Source organism: Rhinoderma darwinii, chromosome 7, assembly GCF_050947455.1.
Source record: "Rhinoderma darwinii isolate aRhiDar2 chromosome 7, aRhiDar2.hap1, whole genome shotgun sequence".
NCBI classification, from domain to species: Eukaryota; Metazoa; Chordata; class Amphibia; order Anura; family Rhinodermatidae; genus Rhinoderma; species Rhinoderma darwinii.
In genome coordinates, this window is record NC_134693.1 from 57,633,846 (window position 1) to 57,659,604 (window position 25,759).

At 39.3% G+C, this 25,759-nt stretch overlaps 1 protein-coding gene across 6 annotated transcripts in view; it reads left to right on the forward strand.

The window, feature by feature from the left end:
* Window positions 1-25,759, forward strand: part of KCNT2 (potassium sodium-activated channel subfamily T member 2) — a 675,220-nt gene that overhangs the window by 54,729 nt on the left and 594,732 nt on the right. Inside the window, exon 1 of one of the 6 annotated variants that reach the window (XM_075833431.1) lies at window positions 24,464-24,732. The exons of the other annotated variants lie outside the window; for them this stretch is intronic. Coding sequence (XP_075689546.1) covers window positions 24,596-24,732 — 137 coding nt within the window. The 5' untranslated portion in view covers window positions 24,464-24,595. Of the gene's footprint in view, window positions 1-24,463; window positions 24,733-25,759 lie in introns of those variants that run through there. 6 annotated transcript variants of the gene reach the window in all.

Genomic DNA, 25,759 nt, shown 5'->3' on the forward strand with positions numbered 1-25,759 from the left:
CAATTTACGTCCACATATATGACATCGCCATAGCCGGGAGAACCCTTTTAACAATTTTTGGACTGTGTGTCTTCAGTGGCACAAGCTGGGCACGACATATTTGTCTCTGAAATGGCATATCTAATTGAAATTTTTACTTTGCACCATCTGCAGCCCGATCATTTATGGAAAAGACCTGTGGGGTGAAAATGTTCACTACACCCCTTAATAAATGCCTTGAGGGGTGTAGTTTCCATAATGGGGTCACGTCTGAGGGGTTTCTTTTATTATTTCACATCAGAGCCTCTGCAACTGTGAACCAATACTTTGTAAGTCGCCAAATTAGGCCTCAATTGTACATGGTACGCTTTCACTCCTGAGCCTGGTCGAATATCCAGGCAAAAGATTAGGGCCACATGTAGGGTGTTTCTAAAAATGTGAAACACAGCATAATAATTAGAGAGCTGTCTTTTCATGGTGGCACAAGCTGGCCACCACATATTGGCATATCTATGGAAATTTCCCATTTTCACTCTGCAACATCGCGTGCACACTAATTTCTGGAAAACACCTGTAGGGTTAACATGCTCACTACACCCTTGGTGAATACCTTGAGGGGTGTAGTTTCCAAAATGGGGTCACTTTTGGGGGATTTCCACTGTTTTGGTCCCAAAGGGTCTTTGCAAATCCGACATAGCGCCCAGATTCCAATTCTGCAAAGTCTGCACTCCAAAAGCTAAATGGTGCTCCTTCCCTTCTGAACCCTGTCGTGTGCCCAATCAGCCGTTTATGACCACATATGGGGTTTTGCCGTCCTCTGGAGAAATTACTTTACAAATATTGGGGTGCTTTTTCTCCTTTATTTGTTGAGAAAATGAAAAATTGTTGGCTAAAGCTACGTTTTATTGAAAAAAAATTTTTTTTTTCATTTTCACTGCCCAATTCTAATAAAATCTATGAAACACCTGTGGGGTCAAAATGCTCACTACATCCCTAGATAAATTCCACAAGGGGTATAGTTTCCTTTATATAGTCCCTTTTTGGGCGTTTTCACTGTTTTGGTCCCTCAGGGGCTTTGCAAATGCGACATGACCCCCGCAAACCATTCCTGCAAAACTTGAGCTCCAAAAGCCAAATGGCGCTCTTTCCCTTCTAGGCCCAGCTGTGTGTCCAAACAGCCATTTATGACCACATGTGGGATGCTGTTTTACTCGGAAGAAATTGCTTTACAAATGTTGCAGTGCTATTTCTCCTTTGGTCCTTGCGAAAATGAGAAAAAATTAGCTCCTATTACTCCTTTGCTTCTGAGGCCGGTGCTTCAGTCCAGTAGCACGCTAGGGCCACATGTGGGATATTTCCTAAAACTGCAGAACTTGGGTAATAAATATTGAGTTATGTTTCACTGTTAAAACTTTCTGTGTTACAAAAAAAATGGATTAAAAATGAATAAAAAAAAAAAAAAAAAAAGAAATTTGTACATTTCACCTCCACTTTCCTTTAATTCCTGTGAAATGTCTAAAGGGTTAAGAAACTTTCTAAATGCTGTTTTTAGTACTTTGAGAGGTGATGTTTTTAAAATGGGCAAAAGTGGAGAATTACCACAGCACTAAACCGCCAGAACGGTGCACGCCTCTTCAGAACCCGGCCCAAGGTCCTCAATATCAGGCAGAAAAATGGACAAGGAGGCAGCACTTACAAATCTTAGAAAACCTTTAATCACCTTGCTTGAGAAAGGTCCTGAGGGATTGAAACGTTGCATGGGTGATTAAAGGTTTTCTACGTTTTGGAAGTACTGCCTCCTTGTCCATTTTTCTGCCTGTTTTTAAAATGGGGTGACTTATTGGGGTTTCTAATATATAAGGCTCTCAAAGCCAATTCACAACTAAACTGGCCCCTGTAAAAATAGCCTTTTAAAATCTTGGAAATGTGAGAAATTGCTGCTAAAGTTCTAAGCCTTGTAACGACCTCGAAAAATAAAAGGATTTTCAAAAAACGATGCCAATCTAAAGTAGACATATGGGGATGTTAATAAGCAACAATTTTGTGTGATATAACTGCCTGTCTTAGGGTAAGGCCACGCGGTGTGGTCACATTGCGTTTATGTTGCGTTTTTAAACTGCAGCAATTCATTTTCAATAGAAGTCAATGGTGAAATGTTTGTTATGGACAGACTGCTGCTATTATATTACAATGTGTTTTTCGTGCAGTTAACTGCATCTTCATAATGTCTGACTGCATGCAGTTAATGACCGCGCTGCCAACGTTGTTGCTGAACTGCTTGCGTTTTTGCTAATAGTTCTGCAATGCGTGTAATGAACTAAATACAGGAAGCACCTAAAAATCTTCAACATGGGTGAAAACTATTTCCATCAATTATTTCCTTTAAAAATGCAACAGAACTGCAGCATTACAGAGACAAAAAGCGCATGCAGTTGACCGCATGCGGTTTTCAAACGCAAAAAGACTTGCAACAAAACCATGTCAATGACGCACCGTGTGGCCTTACCCTAACAAACTTCAACACGGGTGAAAACTATGTCCATCAATTATTTCCTTTAAAAAAGCAACAGACGTGAAACAGACTCAAAAGCGGCCGTGAAAACAGTGACGTAAGTGTGCACAAGGCCTAATGCTGCAGATTAGGCCTTGTGCACACTTACGTCACTGTTTTCACGGCCGCTTTTGAGGGGTCCGTGAACCCGTTTTAGCGGCCATGTGGTTTCCGTGTGCACTCCCGTGTGCACTCTGTGTTTCCGTTTCCGTGCGCCCAGCATGCTCGGCGCGCGGAAAATACAATTTTAATGCAATAAAAAAAATAAAAAGTTCATACTTACATTCCTCCTGTCCGGCCTCCAGCGATGACTTTCAATCCATGTCGCCGCTGCAGCCAATCACAGGCTGCCGCTGCAGCCAATCACAGGCTGCCGCGGCCGCTGCAGCCAATCACAGGCTGCCGCGGCCTCTGCAGCCAATCACAGGTTGTCGCGTCACAAAAGAAGGTTGGACTGGAGGAAGAAGAGGGACTCGTCACCAAGACAACGACCGGGTACGTATGAAATGCTTTTTATTTTATTTTTAATCAGCAGCCTCTTTTCTCTATCAGTTATTGATAGAGACAGAGATTAGTGTAATATTTTTCTAATGTTTTTCTGGCCGCCCGGCGGTTGCTAGGCAACGGCTCCGTCACACACGGACGGCCCACGGATGCCTTCCGCGTGCCTTCAGTTTTTTTGACGGCCCCATTGACTTGCATGGGCATCACGGTCACGGAGTCCTGGACCAAAGTAGGACATTCTCTACTTTGGATCGTAAAGGAGCAACGGACCGTCAAAAAAACTGAAGTGTGCATGGCCCAATTGAAAGGAATGGGTTCAGGGTGCTATCAGTGACAAAAACGGATAGCACCCTGAAGGAAAAAATGGAAGTGTGCATGAGGCCTAACAGAGACAAAAAACGCATTCAGTTGACCGCATGCAGTTTTCAAATGAAACAAAACCGCAACAAAACCGCGCCAATGACACACTGTGTGGCCTTACCCTTCCAATCAGATACATTTAAATTTAGAAAAATGCTAATTTGAGAAATTTTTCGCTAAATTATGTTGTTTTTCACAACGAAATACTGACTGTATCGAGCAAATTTTGCCAGTATCATAAATTCCAATGTGTCACAAGAAAACAGTCTCAGAATTGCTTGGATAGGTAAAAGCATTCAGAAGTTATTACCACATAAAGTGAAACATGTCAGATTTGAAAAATGAGGCTGTCAGGAATGTCAAAAGTGGCCAAAGCGGGAAGGGGTTAATAAATTCTCCCATATAAATTCTCATGTATACATAAATATACCTATTTATGTACACGTGAGAATTCATAGGGGGGAATTTATTTTGAAGGCGAAGTTACTTTTGTTATCACAGTACACAAAAGAAACCATGAAAGGGATTGTTTAGTCCTATGTAAATATATGTAGTCTAACTTTGTAATGTTTCAATTTGTTACCATTATCAAAATCTCTGCTTGCCAGTAAAAGGAAAAAATGTTGATTGTGTTTTTAAGACAAAAAACACGTCTTGTCCTTGGACTACTATCACATAGCAGTCCATAACTGAAACAATACAATCACTGCACTGGCTTTCAGCCAGAAGTCAGAAGAAGACAGAGACTTGTGCTGCTGTTGTGTTTCACTCATAGAGTAAGCTCACACGTAGCATAAATACTGCAGATTTTCGGCAATGGATTTAGTTGCAGATAATCCGCAGCACAATACAGTAGCAGCAAAGTGGATGAGATTTGAACAAATCTCATCCACACGCTGTGTAAATAATAAGCGGAAAAAAACGCTCAGAAATTAAATTGTGGTGCTGTTCTTTTAATCAGCATGTCAGTTGTATTTGTGTAATCACTGCGTTTTTGTAGCAGGTTTTCCCCCATTGAATTCAATGGGGAGTAAAAACCCGGAATGAATTTCAGATGTTGTGTTTTTTGCGGTAGAAAAGCGAAATCTCAAAATTCCCTTTGCAAAATTCGCAACTCACCCAGAATTCCGTACTTCTTCGTCCAGGCCGGTCTCCTCGAATGATGTTTCATCATATGTGGCCGCTGCCAATCATAGGCTGCAGCGGCCACATGGGATAAAATGTCATCCCAGTAGGCCGGCCTGCATGGCAACAGAGGGACGCATGGCTACATAAGTATGAAACTTTTTTCTGTGCAGTTTTCCGAAGCGGAAATTCCAGTCGAAAAATTGCACCACAATTTGGTGGATACGAAACGTATCCGCCCTGTGTGGACATAGCTATAAAGATTTGCGAACACTGTTACTCTGTAGCAAACTATGGCTGTAAGAAAGCAAGAAGAGGTCAGGTGAAATTTAAGCATCTGACTGATAAAAAAAAACAACTAACAATGAGAAATTGAAGCATGACACATTATAATGTTTCATAATAATAATTAATAATGTTTAACTATTTAATCATTAAAGGGGTTTTCCCATAATCATCCTTTATCAACTATCTACAAGATAGTAGAGCATTATCTCTGGCAGCCCCATAGAAGGTGAATAAAGTGGTGGCCTAGCATGTGAAGTAACGCTCCATTCACGTGGAGTACTCAAGGACCCCCTGTTTTTGGGATCGGTGGGGGTCCCAGCAATCGGAACCCCATGATCAGACATTTATCACCTATCTTGTGGAAAGGTGATAAATTATGATTATGTGAAGGTCCCTTTAACATTTATCTGCATTTGCCATGAAGGCTCTTTGGAAGGTCGAGATACAGTTAGGGAGCGTAGCTATCGCACCTGGGCACTAGTTCCTGATGAGCCCAAAGACCCATATGCCACATAAAAAGACACCAGTAAAATGAATGGGCACTAAAATTATGGTCATTAGGTCATGTCCCCTGTTCATGTATAAAAAAGACCATCTGATATCTATGAAGATTAAGCAACGTAACCAGAAACAACTAAACAGAATAAAAAATCAAGTTACTCAAGAACTTATATTTCCATTTATGTATTTTAGGACACTTTAGGAAATGATCTTTAATTTGTTAATCTCTTTTCCTTATACTAATTTTAAAGCACATGAAAAAATTAGATTTACATAAAAACTTTACATCCTATGCTAAACATAATATACAGAAAAGTAAACTAATTCAAACTGTATTCCTTCATAGCTGGGAACTTTCAGCCTGGAGATTTCACCACAGAATGGTAACAAGGACTAAAGTAATTAGCAGAGCATAGAAGGGCACATAATGGCAGCTATTAAATAATGAAAAAGACTTAAAAGCCTTTTCACAGTGTTTTATATATTCCCTCTTTGTGAAATGGAAGTAAATACATAACTATTCTTTAGTGTAGAAATATTTTTCAGTTTTAAATAAGACCTTTCACTAGTTTTTTTTCTGAATAAATACACATACTGCACCATCTCCCAAAATGAAAACCTTCTAATGTTATTTATTTTCTGTAGGCAACAGAGCCCAAGCCATGTGCACAGAGCCGTATAGTTGCCTGCAGCTCTATTCTACTGAGCTTTAGGCACTCTGTGTGCCTCAGTACACCACCGTATTATGGAGATATTCTCCCCTAGAAGCAGTGATCAGTACTATGGCATCAAATACTACACAACACTATTTTATTCTATCAAAATCATACAAAATTATACGCAAAAAAACTTGTATTACAGGATGGTCCAATATTTCTATTTATATTTACAGTATGGCCCAATTGAAGTCTGTGGGTGTTGTATTTTACGGTACTGTATAACTCTAAGTCCCAGGTGAAAATATGTCTTAGATGTCCTACTCATCACAGCTGACATGTTCGCTAACTGCATGATTAGTACAACTGTCTAATATAATGTGAAGAAGGATGAGGACTACAGTAAGTGCTACACACCGATGACAAATGTCGCACTTACATCAAAATTGATTGTCAAGGGCCAGAACTCAATGAGACAAATCAGACACTGCAAAATCTTGCTGTCAGAATTAATTGTATTAATATATTCCAGAAATTGTACAATCAAGCCCATCCCAAAAAAAGTCTAAATTACAGTAACATACTTGACAATAATTATATCAAAATCATGGCAAAAAAATGACACAAAAATGTCATGTGAATTCATTTTAAAAAAGATCATATATAAACGTGCAACTCCTCTTGCTGATGAGAATGAGGTCATTTCTGGGGTAAAAATCTTAATTTGTTTCTCATCAGTTGCAGCCATTGGCTCTTAGTAGAGTTTAGAGCAGAATTATTCAAAATTCCAAAAATTTATATTAAAAATGTAGAATTTTACATAAAAGAAATAAAACAATGTAAACAATATAGCAGACATCCTATTTAAATCATAAGGAAGAAACTTAATAGCAACATAATCCTTTATATAATATGGTAATATTCCAAAGTGACCATTGGATAACATGCTGAAAACATACCTACCTCTAAAAAACAACATTGGCAGACAGCGTGATAAGTATTGGGAAATCTTTGCTTATCATTATCAAGCATTTTGCTGATTTAAGCACTTTTGTGTTGCCTGAGGGATAAGAAGACTGGCTGACAAAACAGAGGTTATTAAACAAGCAACTGGTTAAGCCATGCCAGAGTATGTGAGATTGATGAACCCTTGCTGCTAAAGCTGGAAGCCACATAATCTCCGTAATGCTATTTTCTACAGTTCTGGTCTCCTTATTTCATTAGTATTTAGTTGTAGTTGCTTGTGTAGTGCAAACATTTTCTGGCGTGTTGTAAACAGAATGTAACCACGCACATCAGTCTTTGTCTCCATTGGGGCTCACAATCTAATTTTCCAATGTCACAGGCACTAATTAACTTGTATGTTTATGAAATACAATCACTGAAATACAATCTGTACAGACAGGGATGTACAAAGCAATCACATGACGCCCAAATCAAAACTCAACTCCACCAAAAAAAAAGATAACAACATGATTAATTTAATCTAACCAGGCTCCATATACCACTTGCAATTTGGCTCTTTTAAAAAAAAAAATAAAAAAAAATCTTACGTGTATTCTTGCATATCATTAATTATCTGATTAAGGAGCTTTTGTGCTCCCAAAAACATAGGCAACTAAAATCAATATTTGAAGATTACAGCTGTTCTCTAAAGTTCTAAATTCTTTAATTTTCCTGACTAAACTTCAGATGGGTACCAAAGAGAGTAGCTAACAAAAGAGATAGCCTCTCACTATGGAGGACCCAACATGGCTGTACATTTTGGTGATTACGATGCAGGAATTACAGCAAGCTGCCAGGTGCTATTTTACAGACTAGAAAAAAGAATCATGTGACCTTGGGCGGGCTTCCTTATAATGCCTTGCAGCTTTCCCAACATGCACTGCGGCTATCTCTACCTTTAGAACAGCTAATCATGAGAGGCATAGGTGGATGGCATTACTAATGCTGGCTTGGCATTAAAGAGCTTTAAAGGGATTGGTCACAGTCCTAGAAGACGTCAGAGAATCAGGGCAATCGGGGCACTTGCGATTCGCAGCAAATTTATTCGGATCTAATAGGATGACCGATTCAATTGAATCGCATTAATTAGGAAAGTGTTCTAGGCAGGTGATGTCTCTAACCTTATTAGTTATTTATATCTGGTCAAAGCTTCATACTGGGAACAAAAACTCAATTTAGCGATCTCAGAGGCAGGCCTCTGTGAAAATGTACTGTACTCTGCGTATTTCCACTGCATAAAAGTAAGCAATATGCTTTATGGGCTCACACAAAAAAGATTCTTAGAAAGACCATGCTAGCAGCTTCCACACATCAAAAATTAGAGCTTTTAAAAGTCCGTAATAGTGAGGAATCAGTTAAAAAGGCTCTGTCACCAGTTTAATACTTCCCTATCTCCTACCTAATCTAATAGGCGCTGTATTGTAGATAACTAATGTTGTTATTTTAAAAAAAACTTTTATTAGTGACAAAGTTGTGTTCATTTTTACATTTATGCAAATTTTTTGTAATAGCCCAACTCTGCGTTTTTTTTTTTTACTTTTACCAAGTGGGCATTGTAAAGAAAAGTGTATGACGCTGACCAATCAGCGTCATACACTTCTCTTCAGTATGCAACACAAAACACAAGCGGGTATGTATATGAGGCAAAAAATTCCATAGAATGACTATGTATACCACAAAACTATATTTTACTCAGAGTAAATACAACACATAAATGATTAAAAACATTTAAAATAGCATAAACATGCTAGACAAAAGTGGCCAACAAACAAAGCACCCACACTCCCACCAAATCCCCTCACCATGCGTTCCTAATATTTAAGCATGAATTAGAAGAAATGTTGCATCAAATCATCTGCTGAAAACAGCATAGTTACGTGATGGCCAGAGAGGGGAAGATGGGACTAAATGCCTACTTCTCTTTATTCATGCCCAGCTTTATTCCCAGCACAGTGTGATCTCGCGAGATCATGCTGTGACGTCACTTACTCCCCCGCAGTTCCTTCACCGGAGCGACAGCACGTCCTAATAAGCATATGTCCAGGGCAGACCTGGGGGCCTTTATCAGGCCCTCGGCTGCCATGGCACCCCATCGGAGGCCCGCAATTGCATTTGCGGGCTGCTGATGGGTAGGAGAGGGAGCTCACTCCTTCTGCAAATGATTTAAATGCCGCGGTCAGTATTGACCACGGCATTTAACGGGTTAAACGGCCGCGATCGACGTAAACTTCAATCGTGGCATCAGACAGACGAGTCCCAGCTCCAGCCTGCACGGGACACCGGTGCAGGACTTAGACTTGGCCGCCGTGAAAAGGCGTTGGCCTAGCCCAAGGCCCCTTAATGACCGCCGTGAAAAGGCGTATTGGTGATCACTAAGGGTTTAAGTAATATTAGTGATTTTGTTTATCTATTTCGCATTTTATACCTCAGAGCTCATGAGAATCAAATTCAATTGATTTGTTTAGTAAGAGACAATAAGCAGAAAGTTACACATAGATTTGACCGTCACTTCTCTGCCAGACTGTTCCCATTGCTCATTCTACGTGTACGTTTCTGTTGTATAAAACATTAGTACCTTCCCTTCAATCAATAGAAGGTTATTTTGATAATCATGCATGCGTGACAATAAAATGCATTCTTTCTGAATCTTATTCTACTCCATCGCCTGAATGTCACATTCTCTAAATGTATTTCCTTTGATACAATTACCATGTAGCTGAAAACTAAAATTAGTCTGAAAAAACATTCAGTTTGCTCAAGATAGGAAAACATGATTGTGCACATAATTTCTCTTCTATGCTGTGTGAAAGTATTTTACTTGAGAACAATTGTTATACTAAATAGGCATGAAATTGACATTTAATAGGACTACAATCTATGAAGACGGTAGAATGCACAATGTACAGCTAGACAACTTTTATTTCTTACTAGATGTAATTCCAACATGATTCAACAACCTTTGGAATTGGCAGTGCCACCAATGATAGAGAACTGTGGCATGATAACCACTACCTACCTGATTGATAAACATGGACTATAGTTTGTTCATGGTTGTTGTGCTCTATCTTTTTTGTTAGAGAGTTAGCTATATGAGGTATTTACTTACAGAAAAATTTGGGTTTGAATCCAGCACGGACAATTCGTTAAAATGGAAGAAGTATTTCCAAGTTTAATGGGCCAGTATGTTTGGCAGGTTAAAATCAGGAATGAAGAGCACGGCGTGACATCCTGATAGTGTGGGGGAAAAAATGTGGTAGTGGTAGATAGAAAGCCTACGCGTTTCAGACGCTCCAAGCGTCCTTAGTCATGGCTGAAGCTTCAGCCATGACTAAGGACGCTTGGAGCGTCTGAAACGCGTAGGCTTTCTATCTACCACTACCACATTTTTTTCCCCACACTATCAGGATGTCACGCCGTGCTCTTCATTCCTGATTTTAACCTGCCAAACATACTGGCCCATTAAACTTGGAAATACTTCTTCCATTTTAACGAATTGTCCGTGCTGGATTCAAACCCAATTTTTCTGGTCTCGTCCACTGTGTGCCGACACAAGGATCCGTGCATGAACTTTCCTAGAACTACATCTGCATACGAAGGTGAGCTGGAGGTGCTTCTCTTTTTCTATCTGTGTATTTACTTACAGCATAGCTCTTCCCAACTGTGAGCACTGCATTTAAAAGGAGTCTGTCACCAGAAATTGCCCTATAAAAGCAGCAGCAGAATAATAAAGTATAACCTATCCCGCACATAATGCTGGTTTCCTTTTTCAGATGTGTGGCTTCATTGCAGAATTATAAGTTTATTCATAATATGCAAATGAGCAGTTTGGATCACTGAGGGCATCACCGTTGCACCGTTGCTCTACGTTCTTTCCCCAGTCCCTCTAAATTAACTGCATTTTACTTCTACGTTCTTGAAATTAAGACTGATAAATTCCCTCTATTGTTTGGGTTTGGAGAAGTTGCATTCTGATATTTACATTAATTATAAATCACAGAGCAAGGCCGTACATGCATGGTTATTAATTGCATCTGTTAAGATCTATATTGCTTTCATCATATACCTGCTAATCTAATATTGCGGGTTGATATGGCTGTCCCTTTACCTATTTTCATTTCTTTCAAATGCTAAATACGTTAGAATTTATTAATATGGAGCTGACATTGTATTTCCGATTATTACTACAGCGCCGACATTGTATAATATTACTACATCAACAATAGTGTATTGCTGCAGGAGTGGTGCTACTACTTTAAGAAGGATAATATATTTGTTTTTATTGTGCTGCTCTGCAATTTATAGTTTATGACAAGGCGGGTAAAAAAATGTCTACCGCTTCTGATCGTATTTGTGTAAGAATACATACAGATGTCCATAGTATTTATGTATATACGTTTTTGCAGGTGTCACGTGGTCACTACATTCTGTTTATGTTGCTTTTGCTGTTAATATTAACATAATTATCATTTGCACTCAGAATTTTTCTAGGTAATGGGTCAATGTTTAATGGTGCCTTATAGCTTCATGTCCATTGTTGATATGCTTGATTTCTATATAGTGTTTATTAATTCTCATTTATTATTTGTTATTTAGATAATATCAGTACAGATAAGCGAATTGTCCAAAATTAGTTTCAGGGCCGATTCTATAGAATCGGCTGTCCAATTAGATTCTGTTAAATAAACTCGCCTCGATTCACAAGTGCTCCGATTGCCCTGTCTGACTCTTTGATGTCTTTTGGGAATGTATCCACGTTGGATACAGTCCTAGAAGACACCAGAGAGTCAAACAGGCCATTGGGGCATTTGCAATTGTAACTCTAAAATAAAAAAATCAATACTCACCTCCCCAGGTTTTCCGTAGCGACACGTCCCTGCCGGCCTCCTGAGACTAGGTTGTTTTGTCTCATGTGACCATTGCAGCCTGTAAATGGATAAAATGAAGAGGGACAAAGCAGCATAATTTCAGGAGGCTGGCAGGGACGCGTCGCTACAGAAAACCGGTGGAGTATGGTTTCTTTTTTATCTCCTCTTCCCCCCTCTTCCTTTTTCTAATTTGTAAAGTGGTGGCCAGCAGCTGCTATTTCTCCAATTCGTGCGCAGCAAATCCCAAAAGTTTTGGAATTTTAAGAATTTTAAACTTTTGGGAAATTCAAACCAAATTCAATTACTTTAGAATAGATTTACTCATCTCTATTTGTTTCAATTAGTGAGAATATTTCTGCTTAAAATTACTTTCTGTAGACCATCATTATTACTATCATCAACCATAGCATGGAGCACTGAGAAGACAATAATATTTGCTCATTGCTGAAGAAATTGCTATGTATAATACCACTTTAAGACCTTCTAGATTTGCAACTTTACTAATTATCCTTCATCTAATCTACTCGTCCTTGTCTCTCCAGCAGCCTTATCTTCTTTTTTTTTTAAAATATATATTAAAGGCTTCGTTCACATCTGCGCCAGGGTCCCTTTCCGTCGGAACGGGACCCTGACTGACACAAACGGAAACCAAAGGTTTCAGTTTCCATCACCATTGATTTCAATGAAGATCCAATGATAGGCAGTACTCCAATGTCAAGGTGTCAAGTATTGTTAGTAGCAATCAGCACTTTTTGCACTTTTTTAAAGTTCCAGATGTAATGCTGGACTTATCTCTTTAACAGTTTTACTATTGCTTACACTGTTTGGCACGAGGGCTATTAAAGCTATTTTTTCACCTTGACATTTGAGTGCTGCCTATAATTGGCTGTTTTTTGGATATGGAACTGTGATCGGGTTCCCAAGGCGTGCACCCATCTATACTTTTAAAGCTGGTGCTGCTGAACGGTGGACTTCCTAAACATTGATTTAAATGGTGATAGATCCGGTGACAATGGTTTCCGTTTAGTCAATAATTGGAAATTAAATTAAAGAAAGATGAACCATAAATAGACCTGCTAACAACAATAAAGATTCCAGGATCATTACCTTATATACCCAAAAGCATAATGTGGACAGGTTCAAATAGAACCGCCAGGAAAATAACTGCTATATGATGTCACAAGGCAGTTGGTTTGCTAGACAACTAAATATAATGAGTTGTGTACACATATATTACAAAAACATGTGTTGGTATTGGTAGAACCTCTAAAAATAAATATATTATATAGACATAACACAAAAAAGGAAACTAAACCATATCACTGATGTGCGCGTACAGAAATAGCAGAGATCGATAATTGATCTCCTACAAAGTACTTAAGGGGAAATGGAAGGGAACATACAAGGATGTCTGGGAACATAAAAAGTAATAAATAATAATGATAAGAAACTCTATACTTATCATGAGGTCGTATTTGTAGGGAGTTATGAGATGCATCAAACCCGCTACGATGGACAGGAGCGTCTCGGTTGTCATGGAGATGCTAGTGCAGGGAAAGTACGGCAAGTAGAGAAGGATATAAGAGATAGGAACGCAAAGCGGATTAAAACAGAGAAGGGAGCGCTCCAGATAACACTCTGAGTTGTTTTTGGTTTGTGATGCCAGGGCTCCATTCCGATGGAAAGTTCAGACGGAACGTCAGAACGGAGCCCTAGCACAGATGTGAACGAAGCCCAACTCTGTATTTACTAGTCTTGTTTCATGTCTAGGTTTATCTATTTTTATTATAGCGTTCTGTTCATTTTCCTTGATCTGGTCATCCTTGTCCCTGGCCATTTCTAGAGAATATTTTTATTTTTTTTGTGTATTTGTTTCTTAACATTCTCTATTGTGCAATGTATATTTAACTACGGAGGAGTCAGAAAAACCTTTCTTCCACTAATATTCTATTCCTGGTTGAACAGTATTTGCTTCCTTGGAAACCATGTCTCTGTCAGTTTGATGCCCTCTTCTCACTTGCACTTGTGTCAGTGAAGCCACCTTGCCCACCATTACCACTCTTCTTTCTCAGAGTCATACCTTGTTTATACAATGACTGAATAATATGGTCATAATAGCAATAAATAATACTACCTTAAAGTGACCAAATAACATAAGTTCCCCTTTATACTGCCCTAGCCCAGACAGTGCCCCCATATAGAACCCCAACTAGAGAGTGCCCCTATATATATATATATATATATATATATAAGAATGTGTCCCAGGCAGACAGTTCACATACAGTGTAGCAAAGGAGTGTCCCAATATAATGCCTAATCCAGACAGCGTCCATACATACAGAGTTCCAGTCAATCAGCAGCAGCTAACTTCTTGTTCCCTGCTCCTTCAGGCACTATTCAATTGTGTATGCGTCCTAACACAGGCATGACATGATTCCTTTAGCAGCAGTTAGGAAAAAAAACCATCTGTAAATAGCTAAAAAACATTTAAAAAAAAATAGGGCTTGCATGTGTGTCACCCCCAAGTTTTTAAATTTGCACCCTTGGCATTTGAACTTCCATGAAAGACTTTCAATGGCATATGTATAAAATGTGTCATAAAATAGTTGGTGTTACATGCTCATCTGAATTCGGTCTCATTTACTATAATATAGAGTGACTACATGAGTGGCTATTTCTCTACAAAGAACAGAATTACTTTCATTGTGATATTTCTGTTTCTCATGCGGTAGAAGACTTGCAGGTTTCTAATTATTAATTTGACTTGAGCGTAAAGGCTGCGGCAATAGCCAGAAGTACATGTGTCAAAAGACAATAGAGCATCTCTAAAGAGTATAATTTTGCTGCCTTTTTTTTTTTGTTATTAAAAATGCCACCAAATATACGGAATAACAGACAAATTATTTGTTGCCTAGAGTTTTATTGTTTTATATATTAGAGCATGTTCATTGACATGAAACACAACAAATAGTGCCGCTAACACCGGGCAAAGTTTAAGATTTATGTGCAATAAGTGTATCCTCTTGGAAGATTTCCTGTTTGCATGTCTTAAAAAAATAAAACAAGTGGCTAAGATGAGAGAACTCTTTGGGTTCCTGAATAACTAGGCTGTTAAATGTGGCATGTCGCGTGATATTTTATCTATTTTTGTCACACTCATCATACTCCTTCAATATGTAAGCCACACCTTCAATGCAAGAAGGAAAATTAGAGGGGAACACAGAAACACCTAATCACAGTCATACAGTCAGAAAGATCAATATTACTCACAGGTGACATCTTCTTTGATTGTAGTCATTAGCTTTTCGTTTTTCTCCATCCGGTGCAAACCACCATGACAACTTATCCTGGCTTCAGCTCGACTGCAAAGTTTACAGCCCAGACATCTTTGCCCCTTGCTTGTGAACTAAATCCTCCCCCTCTATAGCTATCCAAACTCTCCATCCTGCTGCCCCCTTTAACAGTGCCATACTGTTGATACTCCCAGTGCTGTGTCTGCATCCAAAATTGTGCCTGCAATGTGCTGCTCAGTGCCCCATATAATATACTGCAGAATAGTGCTATAACTATAGAGTCTGTTAAAAAAAATTGCCACTCACATAGTGCAAAACAATAATACACAGTGCCCCTGAAAATAAAAATGACATTCATATAGTGTGGCCAAAAGTAATAGTGCCACACTCAATGCCCCCAGAATAATAATGCCACACTCAGCACTTCCAAAATAAAAATGCAGATATACTTACCTAACTCTGTAGAATCCACATGTGGTCTGGTGGATGTGCCAAACCTCTTCAAGCCTTTTTCCTGCATATCCTGCCTTTGCAGTCCGATGCAAGTCATTGCATAATACCAAAAAGTGATATTAACACTTTAAAAGATAACCAGGAAAATATAGCTGAGTCAGGCTTAATGGTTTAAAGTTAACAGATTCTACCTCTTTACTCTTCTTCGAAAATTGTACATCGATCATCTTCCAATTCTGCGCATTGACCCTGTTAATATGGAATTCAGGAAAATGATATATAACAGTCTGTCAATTATCAAATTAAATTCCATTAATAAAGCTGGATGAATGCCGTCTGGCCATAGGCTATGTCAATATTTAATCTCATCAGCCGCAACTGAACTTTCTTCTGTGTTAATAAAGTAAAATTAGATGAACAACTTACAGCTCAGTCTTCCTAATATCTTGCACTGATGACTCATTCTTATCTAGTTCTTATCTACAGTTTGATACGGACAAATGTGTGTTTGACTTTGGGGGTTGGCATTTGTATGAAAAGACGTTCACGGCTGCGGACCGTTGCGATTACTAACGCCCCCAACGGCCATAATCATGGATCTGTGAGTGCTGGCCCGCATCTCCTCCCTAGGAGACGCCAGCGCTCACTTCCGCTCCGTTTTGCTCTGTCCCGTTGGGTGCGCGTACACGCTCATGCCTGGCCTTAAAGGGCCAGCACGCACACATGAAATTGATCACCCTGGACTATAAAAAGGACTCTGCCCTTTCACTCATTGCCTGAGCGTTATTGTGTTTACCCTTGTTAGTGTTAGCAAATGGTCCCTTAGTGTTATCCTGTTCCCGTTGTTCCCGTGCCCTGCTACCTGTATCCTGTATTCCGTGCTATATCTGTTCCTGTGCCTTAACCTGTTGGAGTCCTGTTGTTCCACCGGTCACATCTGCTGATAAACACCACATCTGGTGTCTACAAATTCATCTGTGCTGAGCCTCCATTACTGTCTGGACTATTTAAGGTACTATTGTACTAGGACTGTTGTATGGCCAGCTGCTACTCCGCTACGGCGGTGCAGCCTAGTGGGTCCACATACCCATGGATTGTGACAAGACTATTCGTAACAAATAAGAGGGAGTGGGATAAGAGTTCATTCTAGCTCAAATAAAATGGACACCGTATGTAGCAGGGAACAAGGCAAAAGATAACATTATATTCTGGCCTGGAAATGTGAATATCATGTGCAGAGATGGTGTAAAGTTAGCCAGACGTCAGTTTTATGAGAATTATAGTTTTACATTTGAAAATTATTGTATGTCTGTGATTGGTTCAATATGAAATAGTATCATTGTATTCTATTGGCTGAATCGGAGTTATGGTTGTATTGTAAATGATTGGTTAACCTCAAGCCTACGCCATTTTTGAAAGATATTATTGTAATTATTTTGATCAATAAAGGTCACAGGAGTATTTTTGCGCATACAAGCAAAGTGTGTGTCTTTTACTTCTCTCCGATATATCGATATTACCTATGATTTGGATCTGAATAAATTGCCGGAGTGAGTGTTGATTGGAACACTCGTCTAAAATTTCAGTCTAATATATTTTGGGCGATGATTATGTCAACAGTTTTTGGTGCCTAAACCTGGGAGATGTGAACTCAGAGAGACACATAGCAAGTTGAGGAACAACATCAGCATTAATATACTTGTCTTAAAGGAATAATGACTTCTTATACACTAAAATAAAAACAAGATGGAGACTCCATGCAAGATCGATGCTACACAAAATTAAATAATTTAAACATATTTTAATCACTTTCACAACTGTATATATTATAACTTATTAACAAGTCTGTTAGATTTCTCCATGGTGCTACATGCCCCAGAACAGTGTTACGACCTGGCTGCATTCAGTGATGCCAGAAAATCCAATAATGTTGCTAATTAGACCAGAGCTGTAATAGCCGAGCTTTGTTAATCTGTAAGATGTTTGAGTTAACTTAAATAACCTCTGAGAATGAACTGAGAATAGAAAAGGCTTAATAACAGTTTGTTTTAAGTTGTTAAGCATTAACGATGGTTGATAACCTTTCCGACAATCCATTCTCCTGTGAGGGGACTCTGAGCATTTAGTGCACAAACATGTAATCACAATATTAATATGGACAGATGCCTCCAGATATCCTGCATAGGAAAGCACATCTCAGTTCTAACAGATGCCATTCATTAATACAGCATGAACAAACTGAAAATGCAGATGATTTTCAGATTTCTTTCAATTCAGTTACATTTTTTACTCATTGAGATAAATTTAGTTAATCTGTAGATGAAAAACTTTATTTAAACAAATAAAAAAAACATACATTTTTAATTTAAAAAGTATTTACGAAGATTTGAACAAAAACAGTTTTGTGTATATAGTAAAACAATTTTCTAAAAATCCCATGTTTGTTTCTTCAAATTCTATATTGACCTTTATTGAAACACAATAGGAGAATAAGCTAGTTACTGTACCTTCTTCCTCACCTATGTCCCAACTATAGAACTACATGTTCCAGCATTTATTCTTTTTCAATTTGAATCTGAATACAAGAAAGAAAAAAGCCTGTAAATGCATGAGGGTGAAGGCTTTGGTCTGTCCGATATTTCCTAAAAAAACAGGTAATCACATACCGACGCATGTTTTATATTCTACATGCTCAGACGCAGTCAAGAATGTCTCTGCACAGTGAAAGGTACAGGAGGTGCTATTATGCAGGTTCTCTCTCCTAGAAGCATCGCTTCTAGGTGATAATACATTCCCACACAAAGGCATATGTCACAAAATTAACATACATACAGAAAGTACACAAATGCATAGTACGGCTCCTAAATCTAGTTGGTTCATCCTTTTTTTTGTATTTTTTTAAGAAATCCTTTGTAAAAAAATTTGCACTAAATATTAGTTTAAACGGTCCTCCCCTCCAGTGAATAAGTCTACAAGGTTTACTTTGCAAACCTATTCTCAGTCATGCAGATCGAGAAGTAATGACAGAGAGCTACTCACTCCCAGTCATCAGAAACAGCTAATGTGCATGCTCCATTTTTATTACATTTATATGTGGGCATTCTGAATGGGGACGGTTGATGAATATTAATGAGGCAGCGGCAATAACCCCTTCCTGCCGCCAATCTGTAGATATACGTCCTAGCTGCCGATCCCCTGTGCAGCCAGGGCGTATATATCTACAGTCCTTACTTTAATATCAGATCACGCTGCATAGCACTCTGTCATTAAAGAGATTAGATTGACAGCCCAACTCTTCTGAGGTGCAGAGAGGTGCAGAGAGCTTAAGTGATTAGCTCCCTCTCACAAAAAAACTTGACAGTACTGGGACCAGAATACAGGAAACTTCCTTTCTGAATTTGGACTGTTGCCATTGAAACCCATGATCTCACCATAACATCACTACTGTAGAACAGGCTTCCTACTGTGACATGGAGGAGAGGTCTATGTGCTCCTAGATCACTGCTAATAGTAATCTAATGCCCAGAATGCATTAGATCACTATTATCTGTGATCTACATACAGAGGAATTCTGGGAGGAAACAGATCATGCCATCCCAGCTTTGTGTAACCCGGGGAAATAACTGTAAAATAATGTTAAAGAGGCTCTGTCACCACGTTATAAGTGCCCTATCTTGTACATAATGTGATCGGCGCTGTAATGTAGATTACAGCAGTGTTTTTTTACTTAGAAAAATGATCATTTTTGACGGAGTTATGACCTATTTTAGCTTTATGCTAATTAGTTTCTCAATGGACAACAGGGCGTGTTTTTACTTTTTTACCAAGTGGGCGTTGTGGAGATAAATAAAGATAAATATATATTAAACAAATGAAAATAAAAACATTACTAAAATTAAAAAATAAAAAAAAATATGTATCCATGTATCCACACAAATAATGAACAGACATTATTTTCAGTCTCTCAGCTGCTCTGTATCTATTCCTAACACCTAGAAAAAAAAGTGTACACAAGTACATTGCACCGATTCACAGATCCCATATACCAGCTAACAGTGTGGGACAAGTTAGAATAGATATGGGGACCTTTGTTCTCGGGTGTTATGGCAACCTTGTATGTTGGACACATATTTGGTATCGCGATACACGTGAGGATTATATTGTGCTATAAAGTTTCTGGACTAAAATAATGAAATTAAATTGTAAAGGGAAAATGTAGGAGAATTTACCATATATATATATATATATATATATATATATATATATATATATATATATATATATATATATATATATATAAAAATAAATAAAGATACTGGGTTTGTTTTGGTGCTACATTAAAGCCCCACCTGCGCCACAAAGAAACAAAGAAACAAAAAAAATTACCTAGAGTATAAAACAAAACAAAAAATTCACCATTAGAATGTGTCTTTTCAAGAGGTAACATTTTGCTGTAGACATATAGGCATCTGAAGGTCTTGGTTCTGAATGGGATAATATCTTAGTAATGTTTAAAGCCTTTCTACAAATACTTTTCAAACATTGACTCTATTTTCAGGCTTTAGGTGCTGGATACTTTTAGACAAATAATGCAATACATACTTATTTAGACAGATTTAAAGGGAACCTGTCACCAGCATTTCACCTATTGTACTCTACTTACCCCTCGCTGGCCGCTGCTGTCAAAACTTAATTGTCCTTATCCCCTCTCCTGAACTTCTCCTCCAACCGTAAATAACGGACTGCAAACATTTTGCATCCTTTTATGGTACTGCGCATGCGCCGCTATGGCTCCCAGTATGGGGGAGGCGGGGAGCTATAAATCAAAAGTAAGGAGGCGGGGTTAACTTGAAAAGACTTATGGGGAATATGATTATTTTCAAACGAATATATGACTCTTTTATTCTCATTAGCATACGGTGTGGGAACACTAAAATAAAACCTGAAAAATAAAGGTACAGAGCCTACTCAGAAGATAATTATAGGTTACATACAAATTATTTTTCACCCACTTTCACCAGGTATTGCTTGTTTAATACGTGAAATGCTGGTGATAGGTTCCCTTTAAACAGCACAACTTATTCTTTAGGTCTCATACACAGATAGTAGCAGATATATCTCTCTATGTATATTTGAAAATATTGGAACATACAAATAACATACTACCCATTGTAATGATGGGGGTAGGGAAACAGACAAGTGAGCCCTAATCTACCCGCCACTCAGTCCCTGCCTACTTGCAACGACCCGCCCTAGGCGACGGGGTACAACTCGGCGACGGTCCCTACGCTCAGTAAGTACACGACAGACAAACAGACAAGGGTACACAGAAGCAAAGGGAAATGGGGCAGTTGCCCACGGCAACACCGTGAGCAACAAGAGTGGTGAACGAGCCGAGTCAAACAAGGAGTGTATGAGGTACCAAATGCAGAGCAGGAGAGTAGTGAACAAGCCGAGTCAAACCAGGAGTGTACGAGGTACCAAACGCAGAGCAGGAGAGTAGTGAACAAGCCGAGTCAAACCAGGAGTGTACGAGGTACCAAACGCAGAGCAGGAGAGTAGTCAGTAAGCCAGGGTCAATATGAAGCAGGGTCAAATAGTTCAGAAGCTGCAGCAGGGCCAGGAAACCAAACGAGAAGAATCACAAGCAAGGAGGAACAGGAAAGGCAGGTATAAATAGACAGAGGGCGGGAGCTAACTCCGTCTGGCCAGGCTGTGATAGGCTCTCCCACTCCTAAGCCTGCCATGCTGAGTGGTGGAAGATGGAGTCAGTCTCACAGACATAGAAGCAGGTGCAGGCTGATTACCTATGGGCGTTGACACAGAAGCTGTGCCTGGCAGATCCTTTACACCCATAGTATAGTCATAGAGGATTTTTCCCCTCACCAATCGCTCAATCTCTTGTGGCTTTTAAGCTTTCTGCTTACGGCTCCCCAGTTTATGGCAGCTGCAAATAGTACAACGCCGAAATAGATAAATTATTTTGTGTAGTACGTTTTGAAGCAGGGCCTTCTTCTTCATCAAGCAGAAAGCAAAATTTTCTATCGGTGCCCCACTCCCTACATAAAAAAAAATGCCCCATAAAAAGTATAATGCCCTTTTTAGTGCCCCCACACACTATAATACCCTTTATAGTGCCCCACACAGTATATTGTCCCCTTAGCAGCCCCCACACAGTGCAATGCTCCCTTAGTGCCCCCCACAGTATAATGCCCCCCCTCCCCTTAGTGCCACTCACAGCCCTCCCTTGTAGATAGTGTCCCCTGTAGATTGTGCCATACAGCCCACCTGTATATTCTGCCATACGGCCCCATGTAGATTCTGCAATACAGCCCCCACCTCCTCCTTGTAAACAGTGCCATACAGAATTCACCTCCCTTTGTAGATAGTTCCATACAGGCACCCCCACCTCCCCCTTGTAGACAATTCCCCTCAAACAAGTAAAAAACATAAAAATTGTACTCACCTAGGCCCCATTCCCGCGATGAACGGAGCTGCTCCACAACGCCAACAGGATCCTTGCGTAGGCCGGCATGATCCAGTGGCGTCATCATGCCAACCTGTGCAGGGATCCTGTCCCTGAGCCTAATAGGCTGCAGGCTGCTACCACTTTAGCAGACATAGTGGCTGCCAGCGGCGCCACAGGTTAATTGGGAGCCCGTCTCGGTGGGCGGCATAGGTGTCCTCATGCCCGGTGGCGCCGCTATCAGCCGTTATGGCTGCTACAGTGTTAGTTAGGCCAGTGAGCAGAGAAGGAGCACCCGGGTGGAAAGGCAGCTGTAGAGTCACCATGCCCTTCACAAGCAGGGGAAGGGAGGCAGCGCAGCGCCCCCTTCCACCCGGTGGAGTGATGCGCACTGTGCGATGGCACAGGGTGCACACCACAAAGGCCGGACCAGGAAGCAGGTCCTGGTATGACTAGTAGTTGACACTTATACTCCTATATATAGCAGGCACTTGGTACTATAAGGCTCGGCTCTGCTGCGAAAACGTTCATAAATTGACCTGCGGTGCAAATTTTTAATCCGCATCATGTCAATTTATGCTGCGGAATCATTGCACTTTTGTTGGAGGTATTCCCCATTGAATTTAATGGGGAGGAAAAACCTGCATCAAATAGAAAACATTGCGATTTTGCAGCCGAAACGCTACGATACCGCCACGAAAATCACAAATTTGAAAAAATATATATTTTGTACATTTAATAATAAAAGTCTATACAGTCCCCCCCCCCCCCTGGCACTGTCATAGGGGGTTAAGCATTGGCTTTAGCTCTGTTTTCCGCAGCAGCGGATAACAGATGAAAATCTGCACCACAATTTGGTGCCGTTTTTTGGCTGTAATTCCCTTCGGGTTCTAGGTCTGATACACTGCATGTTTTTACACAGCGTATCCGACCTGTGAGAATGTTCCCTAAGTGGACTTTGCACTAGAATATTTCTGCAACTGGAATTATATACACTGATGTTTTCTATTTGGTAGATATATTTCGTTTTTTTGTGATGAATTGTAAATTGTTAGTGAATATAACATGTATTTGATTCTACCACTTGTTCTCTTTTATGTGGCTTTTGAGCTAAAAAAAAAAACAAACCTAAAAAAACAGCGATTTCTGTAATAGAGTATAGATTCCATTTCTGTGAGATTTGTCATGTGTCATATTCTATCAATTGCTCCTTAGCAACAGACCACAAAGGGCCACTTTTCAGCTGCCATTTCAAATCAAAAGTGTATTGTCTATTGCTAAGGAGCAATGGCTTGTAGTAAATCTCATAGGATTTCTACCTACACTATGAAATGCTCACGTTAACCCTATTTAACCTATTTACACAAATAGCATTCAGTAATAATATAAAATGATTGTTATTCAGCTGATCAAATCTTTTATGCGGTCCAAAAAATAGTTGCTTGTTGACAGCACATCTCCCTTTGTAAACTTACAAAGATGCAAATGTATGGAGACGAACTATCATATTAACGATGGTTCGTCCCCATACATTTTGACCATTGCTCCATTTACGTGTAGCAAACGAGCTGAATTGTCAATCGGCACTTGCATATTTGGCAGAAAATCTGCCAATGTGAAAGGGCCTTAAATTGGTTGGCCAGGAAAAAAATATTTTCCAAACTGTGTCCACCAGCCCTGGTTTGCCTTCCCTAAAACCCCCTACATACCATCTAACAATCTACCATCTTTCTGTTTGATCTCAATAGTCACTGCTGCTCTGTTTGTTTACATCCCTTGCTTCTGGTACTAGCTATTTCCCTTCTTGTAACCCACCATACCCATAATCCCTTGCTGTAGCTGAGAAGACAGCTTACAGTCCGTTCCCCTTCCTCCCTCCACAGCATCCCAGCCAGGACTTTACATACTGCCACTCCCCTCTATGTTCATAGGGTCCCTCCCTGCTTTAATTACAGTCACCCAGATCCCTCATTGCACACTTTAACAAACACCCACTAATAATCATTATGCTCTTCTGTGTCTTCATCTATCCCTGCTCTAATTACAGGCACCCATCTCCCTCCCACACCCCTTTGAGCCCTTAAAAGATTAAAAAATAGGGGCTACTGTATTTAATTTCTGGTAGAAAATAAACTCTTTGGTCTTATACATCACAATCTCCCTAAATAATACTTTACAAGGGTCCCTTTATAACTGTTTTATTAAAGCCAATTTTAGCATGCAAATAAATTGGAGAAAAAAAAACGAAAAGCCCTAAATGGCACAAGAGCATCTTCAGTAAGAAAAGTCACTATAATGAGACCTAGTGGCAATCTGCTTCGTATTAATGAATGTTACAGGGATTTGTAATGTAATCATATTAAGCTGAACACGGCTCTTCCTGTTCCTAGTGAGCCTGGTTAGTAGGCGAGATAGAGAGAGACCTGCCAGCAAGCGCACATCAGGCAGGATCCTGTATTATAAGAGGAAATTTCTAGTTTACATGGAAATCCAGGCATGGGTAGACCGGCATTAAAGACAACTTATTCAGACAAGTTAAGAGAATAGACATGGCTATAAGAAAACTGGAATCACTGCAACAATTTGCTGAACAGAAGACCAAGATGTCCCCTCGATTGGTGCCATGTAGTGCCACTTTTGTGCCTTTTCCTGGACATGAACTTTCCTTGTCTGAAACAGGACAAAGGTAAAAAAGCAAAGCGTTACATGTCTTATTCATCTATGTCCAGTAAGGCATTTTTCATTAGTTAGTGTGTCTATGATGATGCTACTAATAGGAAGCATTGCTGTTTTGTCCTGGAGTTACTATGAATGGTTAAAGCTTAAGTTATCTCTAGTAGATAGATAGAAACAAAAGAAAGAAAGAAAGAAAGAAAGAAAGAAAGACAGACAGACAGACAGACAGACAGACAGACAGACAGACAGATAGATAGATAGATAGATAGATAGATAGATAGATAGATAGATAGATAGATAGATAGATAGATAGATTCCTTACAGTGTTACATTTGTTTTCTAAAGAGTTATGCTGCTCTTTAGCTTTTTGTGGGAGATCATTTGATAATAAATATATTAGAATATTTATATTGTTATATGTTATAGTCATGCGGTAAACAAATACTATCTAACTACACATACTAGTATGTTATATAACTTTAATTTCTGTACCTACTTAAAAAATTCCTTGGCTAAAATTATAAAGTTTGGTAAAAAATAAATAAGAAGGTGAATGGTATTGGCAGGGTAAATATAGAGTATATTTTTCTGTCAATATAGATTGCAAAATTGCTTACATTGTTATTAGATGTAACTTTTTCTCAATGGTAAAATCTGATTTCCGCTTTAACAAGTAATTAAATGTAGTAGGCTGTGTTTACATTTGTGCTGAAGGGTCCGTTAGGAGCCTACGTTGCAGGTTCCGGAAAAAAAAGAATAGAAAAATGACACCATGACGGAAACTTGACAAAACCTGTTATAGTCAATGGGGTCCTTCGAGTGCCGTTGGCATCTGTCATGTGACGGATTCCCCACAGCATTGAATCTGTTCTTCTGCTCTGATGACTGAACAGAACAACGGTATTCCTAGTCAAATGTGAACAAAGCTTTATATCGTGCAGACATTATTAGTGGGTCATTTTTTTATGACTATTGAGAAAGTATAAAGTAGCTTACCTCTAGTTTGTAGGTTGAAGTGAATAAAAGGTTGCAATATT